At 32.9% G+C, this 8,985-nt stretch overlaps 2 protein-coding genes across 2 annotated transcripts; one reads left to right on the plus strand and one right to left on the minus strand.

The window, feature by feature from the left end:
* Positions 1-358: 358 nt before the first annotated feature.
* On the plus strand, positions 359-1,110 carry LOC110643760 (F-box protein CPR1-like). Its single transcript, XM_058137152.1, has 2 exons — positions 359-948; positions 1,008-1,110. The coding sequence occupies exons 1-2, from the start codon at positions 359-361 to the stop codon at positions 1,108-1,110; spliced, it is 693 nt and encodes a 230-aa protein (XP_057993135.1).
* A 1,238-nt stretch (positions 1,111-2,348) lies between these two features.
* On the minus strand, positions 2,349-6,261 carry LOC110643759 (uncharacterized). The gene is made up of 7 exons (XM_058136168.1): positions 5,662-6,261; positions 4,074-4,214; positions 3,879-3,992; positions 3,596-3,769; positions 3,365-3,480; positions 2,759-2,845; positions 2,349-2,651 (listed from the first exon to the last, which is right to left on the minus strand). The coding sequence occupies exons 1-7, from the start codon at positions 6,148-6,150 to the stop codon at positions 2,576-2,578; spliced, it is 1,197 nt and encodes a 398-aa protein (XP_057992151.1). The 5' UTR covers positions 6,151-6,261; the 3' UTR covers positions 2,349-2,575.
* Between the last annotated feature and the right edge of the window lie 2,724 nt (positions 6,262-8,985).

Below are 8,985 nucleotides of genomic sequence, written 5' to 3' on the forward strand. Positions count from 1 at the left end.
TGAAATATAAGAATAATTTTTTAATTAAAAATTAATTTTTATTATTGATAAATAAATGTATTTCTTATATTCTGTTTTAAATAAAAGTTAAGATTTTCTCAAAAATAATAAAAAAAATAGAAAATTATTTTCTACAATTAAACAAATCTACAATTCACATCTCGCATTTATGTATATAAAATGTGTAAAATTTAAATTTCATATTGGTGTGAATAAAAATAATATATATATATATATATATAGAAACACATACACACGAGCCACCATCTCCATCTCTCTGTCGCATTCTCTTCCATGGAGTATGCCAGAGATGAAATGAGAAGTAGAAAACAACCCAGCAAAGAGATGATGCCGGACAATGCCTGATGAAGTGATGGCAGAAATCTTGTTTAGGCTGTCCATCAAGACCCTGTTGCAATGCACCAGTGTCTGCAAGTCACGGTACGCTCTTATCAAAAACCCCAATTTCATTTCAACCCATCTTCACAAAGCCCTCTCCTCCAGGGATAACCGATTATTTTTTCATCATTCATATTCATTTTGCGACGACGACAAATACTGCTTGCGTTTTGACGACAAAGATTTCAAGGAATACGTGACACTCTATCCCTCTTTCGACACCAAGAAGCCTTTGCACGTCGCCTGTTCTTGCAACGGCGTAATCTGCCTCTTCTCCGATGATTTTTCTTATGGCGGCTGCAGATTCATCCTCTGGAACCCTTTCATTAGAAAGTCTTTATTACTTCCTTTACCCCATCTCATCTTCGCCAATGTTCGCAACCGTTGTAAGAATTTTATTGGTTTTGGATTTGATTCTAGAACCCATGACTACAAAGTCTTAAGAATCATGAACCCTCCTGTTGAAGATGGAATTCACATTAGGACTGAACTATATTCTCTCAATTCTAATTCTTGGAAGAATATCACTGAAATTACTCTAAAAATAGGGTAGATGATTATGTTACTCCAGCCTTTGTGAATCGTACATTGCATTGGATCGTGTACAGTTGGGAAAAGAAGCACAAGCATGGAAGGTTCATCATGGTGTTTGATGCAAGAGATGAAGTCTTCCGCGAGATTTTGTTGCAAGAATGTTTTGTAAACGATTAGTTATCGTGTTTGAAAGTTAAGGTATTTGGGGAAGCATCAATTGCGGTTATTCACCAAAGCTGTAATGATTCTCATCAATCTGATATATGGGTGATGAAAGAGTATGGTGCAGTGGCAACATGGATGAAGTTAGCTACTATGGGCAAACGCTGGAGAGGAATGTCGAAGGTGTTAGGTTTTAGGAATAATGGATAAGTATTGATGGAGTTTTCTCGTGGATGCATAGCTTCACAAAAAGTACATAGCCAACGAACTGAACGACTCGTAGCCGTGGATAGGAGGGGAGGGTCTTCTCTTTATAGCTATGTGGAGAGCCTTGTATTGCTTGACAAAGGAAGTGACGCCAGGGTTGCAAGTAGTAGAAGTGGTCCAAATGATGCAAAGCAAACTAAAATATGCAACTGAAGCAAACAAGGAGAATAGAAGACTAAAGTGCATTCACCTATTCCTTTGGCCATTGTTATGGTGGTTTTGCTATTTAGTTATTTATTTTACTACAGTTTATATATGAAGGTAACAGTTCAAACTTCTTCTAGAAATAATTTTAGAATGATCATTCTTCAATCCTTGTTAATAAACAAACACTACTAGTTTTTCTCTGACGAAAAATGTTAACTTGAGAAATTTGATGGGGAGTGATTAGTATACTAATCCCTATTGTTTCACACATGCTCAGAGTTAAATGTGCACTCTTTAATAATCAAGTCCATTTTGATGACCAAGATTTCATACAGCAGATAAAGTTGAGTTTTCAGCACGGTTGTGTCCTTGCAAATTTCTATGGAACACCCTGCACTGATGCCTTGAGTGTATGGAACACTCTCTGATATCCGACTTTGCATGCAAGCTCTTTGCCCCTTCAAAATCTTAGTTTTTGGCGCAATTGATCAACTGATTCAAGTGATGTGATAATTCAGTTGTGGTTAGTGATAGAACTTTCTGTTTTCATTTAAGTCGTTTATGAAATTTCTGTATTTCTTAAGTCACCAATCTGCCATCTGCCGCTTCCTTTATGCTCAACGCATCAACCCTTTGTCTCCTACATAAGTTGTCGCGAGAAAAAGCTTAATTTCACCATGCGCTCTGGATGCCAACAGCATTAGCTAATTGTTGCTAGTAGCTTGTTCATTTTGCATTTCCCCCTTGTTTAATCAATTAGAAAGAAAAAAAAAAGAGTTGTTATGCAACAAATGAACTAAAGTGATAATGGGATAGATTGATTTATATATGTGAGGATCTTGAAGAAAGAAAATTCTATATTCCATAGAAAATTTCCAGTACCATGTCATGTGATTTTTACAGTTAGGAGGAACTAGAAAGGCTATTGTGTATCATCTCAGAAAGTATGTCTAATCTTCATATCTTCATACATACGTATGCAAGTATGCAAGATGTGCGTGGTATATTCTATAACCCGTCTGTCCATAAAATTTCCGCATTGCAATTTTTCCATCGCATTGTGGGTTCAACTCTCAACTCTTACAACCAACTTGAGCAACTCATCTTTCAAACTCTCCTGATTGTTAGCATTTAATCTACTCCTGGAAGGAAAGAAGAAATTAAAAAACAAAAAAAAATGCATTAGTACTTATCATGACCAGCTGATTGTGCATCTGTAATCATCAGCATTTAAAGAGTTTCTTCATACACCTCAGGAGGGCCTTTCAACAAAGAACTGGAACCTGCTTCTGCTGGTGTCTCGGATATTCTTGCTTCTGATTTCTCATTTGAATATCTGGTAAAGAGAAAAGATTGCCATATTAGAACCTAGTTGGAACAAAACCAAGATCAAGTGGAAGCAAACAAGATGACTACAGGACAAAACAAAATTACAATATCCAAAGCCTTATATGGAAGCATCACTGACCACTAAAAAATTACAACATGCAGCTTTATTATTATTATTTTTTTTTTCAAAACAAGAATTTACTGGAGAAAGAAGGACAACTGAACAACCCAAAGAAGCCTTAACATTCTCCGGGTTTTCATTAACAGAGCTCAGATCACATAAACGTCTGCATATTAACCAGAAGTAGCACTTCTTTTTTTTTAAAATTTTTGGCAAAATTTACTCTTTAAGTTTTCAATTCCTTTTCAGAACATGCAATTTAAAACCTTGATTTTTAAAAATTAAAAAAAAAAAAAAGGAAAAAGAAAAACTAATCCCCAAAAATAAGAGTCCAACACTATATATTTCTAGAAAAGAAAGTACCCAACAAATGAAAATTCCAAAATAAGCCATAATGCCACTTACGTTGAGAGTATTGTCACCCAAATGAGTTCTACACAGTCCACCCAAAGAAGCCTTTGTTCTACTGGAATCACACCATATGTAATAAGATGAGCAAAAGGCCACAGTTTCCACCCTGCCTGCACAACAGACCACATCAAAGAAGATAAAATTAAGATATCTATTCACTAAAAAGCTTCCCTGCCTGACTACAGGCCACATCATCAAGTACAGAGAAAAGGGCACGATGTTTACAGTTAGCATCGGCCAGAATGTAGCCTTTAATTCACTAAAAATGTTGGCGGGGGATTCCAGACGTAGAAATCCCAATGCTGTATAATAGATGCTGTTCCAAACTGCTGCCCATGCAGTTTGGTCAAAGGCCACTTTGGCAGGAACCACCCACCAGTCTTGAAATGGAAAAAGCTCCTGCGAAACAGAGGAAATGTCTCAGGTAAAGTACAAAATTAACTTAATTAAACCCAAAACTAATAAAAGCATTAAGTAATTAAATGGACAAAAAAATTATGATAATCACCTCACAAAACTGGTAGTAGTAATGTGAAAGAGAGCCATGTAATGTAAAGCCAACAAGGCCTGATCTAAACATTCGTGCTCGATCAAACTCAAAGAGTGGTTTACCTTCAAAACACTGCCCGTGATCCAAAATAAATAAACAGAAGGGAACAATTTACAACATCAAAGATGCACTGAAGTAATCTAACAAACTAACCTGTGCAATCCAATCCCCTACAGAATAGACCACTCCACTGATCATCATTTTTGCTAAAACTGGATTTGTCTTAAGAGCCTCCCCGTAAGCACTCCAATTGTGTTGAGGGGCATATCTCAGTATCTCATAAAAGGTCCACCCCTAAGAGAAAAGCAAAGGAACAAGACATGAAATAAAATATGTTAACAACTATAGATATCTAGCAATCCAACAGCAAATAAAACACATCCAACGATGTTCACTTTACAATAATTGTAGTAATGGAAATATTCTTGGATGAAATTCCCAATATTCCTGATATAAAATCATCCTAAATGCCCAAAAGGCAGCACCTGTGAGACATCTGACCCAGTTATAGGTCAGACCCAAAGATTAGGACTCAGATATGAGTGAGTTTAGCAGCCAACTTATGAGGCATGGACAACGTACCACTCACCAAGTTGGATGCAAATCCCAAATTGATGCCTATAAAAAGGGGATCAACAGGTACGCTTATACAACCTAATTGAATATTAACTCTTAGATTTCCTCTACTGAAAGCGAAAGAATCCTGTTTCCTCTCAATGAAAGCTCACAGTGAAACGTCAAAACAAGCAACTGTGAATTAATTCAGTCACTCTACCACAATAGCATCTTTTAAACCATTAGTACCATTAATCTTGGATTTTTCCATTATTGCCTCAACCATAATACTCGTAGAACTCTCAGTCTTCCCATAAGAACTTCAGCATTCACCAAATCAGTACCAAACTGCACATTAACCAATGTTATTTAGTCAAAACATCTAATCATTTCAGCTCATGTAGCCAACATCCTCTTACAACCATTAAGTTTTCTGCCTTTTCTTTATATATAATCCAACCTCATTGGTAATGCAACTAATCCTTTTGAATTAGCCCTGTTCCAGTTTACCTTTGCAGCTAGCACATCTCATTATTTCACTTATAGAGCAACAGATAAAAATTCTAAGCATCGTATTACAAAATCTTCAGCTTCGTTGTCAGTATTGCAACCACTTCAGAGCATCTTTTAACCAATTAGACATCTAAGGCTCCATTAAATTAACTTGCTTCTTTGGATTTTGCTATCATGGAAGCCAAGAAGAAAGTAATACTTGATTAGAATACAACAGGCAGGCAGTATTTACACAGCAAAAGGGAAATCTTAGGTTCAATATAAAATACCACATCATAGATCAAAGGAAATTTTCCAAAAGCTAATAATGATTAAAGCAACAAATTCGACTTGCTCCAATGCAAGGCGAAAAAGAGATTGAAGAAATTCTTGATTTGTCCAAAGATCTACTATGATGAAGAAAATTCTAAAGAAAAGAATGATAAAAATGGGGAGCTTTTACAATGTTCTAAACCTAAGTCAACAAAAACAAGTTTCATACAACATCACAACAGTAAAAAAATGCCCATAGCACATAAAGAAACTAATTAAGCTAACATAAAATAAAGTAACACCAAAACATTAACAGTATCGCCCATAAAATTAGAACAAAAGGCCTCAATAATTGCTATTGCAACATAAATCAAAATTAGTATACAAGCAACACATATACACGTGATTTCCATGTACTTACGTGCCAGTAATCATGATCAATTGTAAGCAACTTGGTTATGGCATAAGAACCAGCAGCAAGAACAATCATTGCGTTTATAGTCCTATCAATTAATCTATCCATTTCGGATTCGCTCTGTCTCCCTCCATCATCTCCAATACCAGAACTAGAAGGAGAAGAAAACCCCTCAAAAGACAGTTGCCCCTCATTCGATCCAAACCCGCTAACTTGAGTCGCCAACTCAGTCCCTTCGCTCTCTACCTGACTCACCGCCATCCCTTCTTGCTGGTCCGTGCTGTCTCTACTCTGTACTGGGATAACATCAAGCTCTTCTTGCACAACGGAGTTCAAGAACCAACTCTCAGTTCTACGTTTGCTTCTAGAGAAAATTGGGCTCTCACGATATTTTGAGCCGAGAAAATTCGAGTTGGGAAGGGTTTTCGCGGTGGCTTTTTTGGATTTGGAAAGAGGAAGGAGACTATGGGGAGAAATGGTGTGGAGAGAAGCCATAGGCAGCCAACTGAGTTGAGTTGAACGAGTTACCTATCTAACTAAGTGTTCGTTTCTCCGAGTTGGACTGTGAGGCAAGCGAGCTTATATTGGCGGGTTCATGATCTTCTGTGCTATAGAGAACGAAATAATGTCGGACACTTTTTTGTTTACAATGATAAACGGTAATGATGATGTCTGGAGGTGTGGTGCAGAATTGTCACTTTATTAGAGCAGTGATTGGTTCTTGAAGAAAGAGATGACGCTGTATTACTCTGGGATGTAACGCAGAAGATCCTTTTTCTTGTGGCTTTTTCTGCTTCCAGATGGATGAATGCAATCCACATAAGAAAGGCCGAAGCTAAAAAAAAAAAAAAATCTTTTAATAATAAAAAATTCGTAAGTCACAACCCAATCATACAGCGGCAACTATTATAATTATTATTTATTATATTAAAAATTATATTTTATTTCTATTAATTAAATACTTATAAAAAAATTTAATTTAATTTTTTATTTATCGATAATCACAACAATTAAAATTAATTTATAATCTATTTATTTAAAATTATTAATTCATAAAAATATAATTTCATAATTTAATAAATATTATATTAATATAAATAATATAAAAACTAACTATTAAAATTTCTAAAAAGATTTTTTATTATTAAATTAAAATTTATAGATTTTATATTATAAATTAAAATTTAAATATTTTATTATTATATATGATTAAATTAAAATACCTTGTTAAAGAAATAAAAATAAATAGTACCAGAAAAAAAAATATACATCTCTTGGTTTCTCTTCAAACCCTTTAAAAATATTTTATTAATTTTAATTAAAAAGAAAGAAAATAAGAAGAAAAGAGATTTTATAAACTTAATTTTTCATTTAAGGAGAGAATTCCATTTCTCTTATCTTTTAATTAAAGTAATTAAACAATAAAAAAAAATAAATTTTTATTTAATTTCTTTTAATTTAATGCATTTCATATCTTAAATTTAGCAAAAGAAAAAACTACTAGTAATAGACAAACTGTAGTATTATACTTATATATTTATAGTAACTTGAAGATTTCATATATGGAGTTAATTGTCCCATTTATAAAATAAAATATTTCATAAGAAAAAAAAAATCCACAAGACTATCTTGCTTCCATTGTTAAATTGATCCAGTAACATGGGGCTGGGGCCATTAGAATACACTCCTGGATAAACATCTCCCAATCATCAGTGTGGGTCCCAAAATGATCTAAATCATCATCCCCAATACATAGTTACTCCACATAAAACTCTGTGGGTGGCCCATAGACAAATTCTACCCATCCAATGGGAATAAAAACTACATCTCTGAAATATCTCTTGGCATAGGTGATTCGAGATAATCTTGTTGCATTTCAATTTTTTTTTTCTAGGCCATGGAAAATTTCAAGGTCACAGTCGAAACAGATAGACATGCTTGTTTGTAGCTGGAGAAAATGTTAATAGTAATAACAATAATCATAATAGTTCCTCGACTTCTTTGAAACAACCTGCACCAAGAAAATCAGGCTGATTGAAAAAGCAACAAATACAAATTAAGAATGAAAAGTTGTTCTGCTAGCTTTGCAGATCGGATCACATCCCACTTTTCATCTGTGAAAGTATGTCTCTCCCACTTAAAAGGTGAACATTTGATTAAAAGGTGAACATTTGATTCAAATTGAACTAAATTAAATCGAATTAAATTATAAAAATTAAATTATATATTTTAGAAACTGAACTGATCGAAATGGATAAAAAATCAAATCGAATCAAATTAAATTGTTCTATTTTAATTCGGTTCGGTTCAAATAGATTGGTTTTGATTTTTTATTATTTTTTAATTTAGACTTAATTTTTAAGTTATTTGATCTATTTTTTACTTTGATTTGAACCTAATAACCATTAATCAATGAAATTAAATAATATATATATATATATATATATAATTAAATATAATTCATAAATTCTCCATAAAAATAAATCAATTCAAAAATTGATTCGGCTTGATTTAGTTCGATTTGAATATATAAAATTATTATTTTGGTTTAGTTCGGTTTAACTGATTTTTTCTTTTCAAAATCGAACCGAACAGAAATAACTAAAATTTTTATAATATAAATCGAACTAAACCGATTGAATCGAATTGATTCGATTCGAATTTAATTTTTCAATTTTTCAGATTGGTTTTGATTTTTGATTATTTTTTAATTTAGACTTAATTTTTAAGTTATTTGATCTATTTTTAACTTTGATTTGAACCTAATAACCATTAATCAATGAAATTAAATAATATATATATATATATAATTAAATATAATTCATAAATTCCCCATAAAAATAAATCAATTCAAAATCGATTCGGCTTGATTTAGTTCGATTTGAATATATAAAATTACTATTTTGGTTTAGTTCGGTTTAACTGATTTTTTCTTTTCAAAATAGAACCGAATAGAAATAACTAAAATTTTTATAATATAAAATCGAACTAAACCGATTGAATCGAATTGATTCGATTCGAATTTAATTTTTATAATATAAAATCGAATCGAACTAAACACTATAATACGTATGCTGACAAGAAATGAATTCTGTAAACGCATACCCCAAAACTGAAAATTTGTCTTTCATCAAAAAGATGACCCTCCTAGGCCAGCCTATAAGAACAGCAATGACTATTTAGGAATTATATGGAAATCTTAACTAGAGAGAAACGGAAAAGATTAATTACACAGAAAACATGTTTAATGTAACTCTGGCTTCTAAATTTTCTTCTTGTTTTAGAGAAGATACCATTTTGAACAGCCAGTTGGACTGCATTTCTTTTATC

Source organism: Hevea brasiliensis, chromosome 15 (genome assembly GCF_030052815.1).
Source record: "Hevea brasiliensis isolate MT/VB/25A 57/8 chromosome 15, ASM3005281v1, whole genome shotgun sequence".
Lineage (NCBI taxonomy): Eukaryota > Viridiplantae > Streptophyta > Magnoliopsida > Malpighiales > Euphorbiaceae > Hevea > Hevea brasiliensis.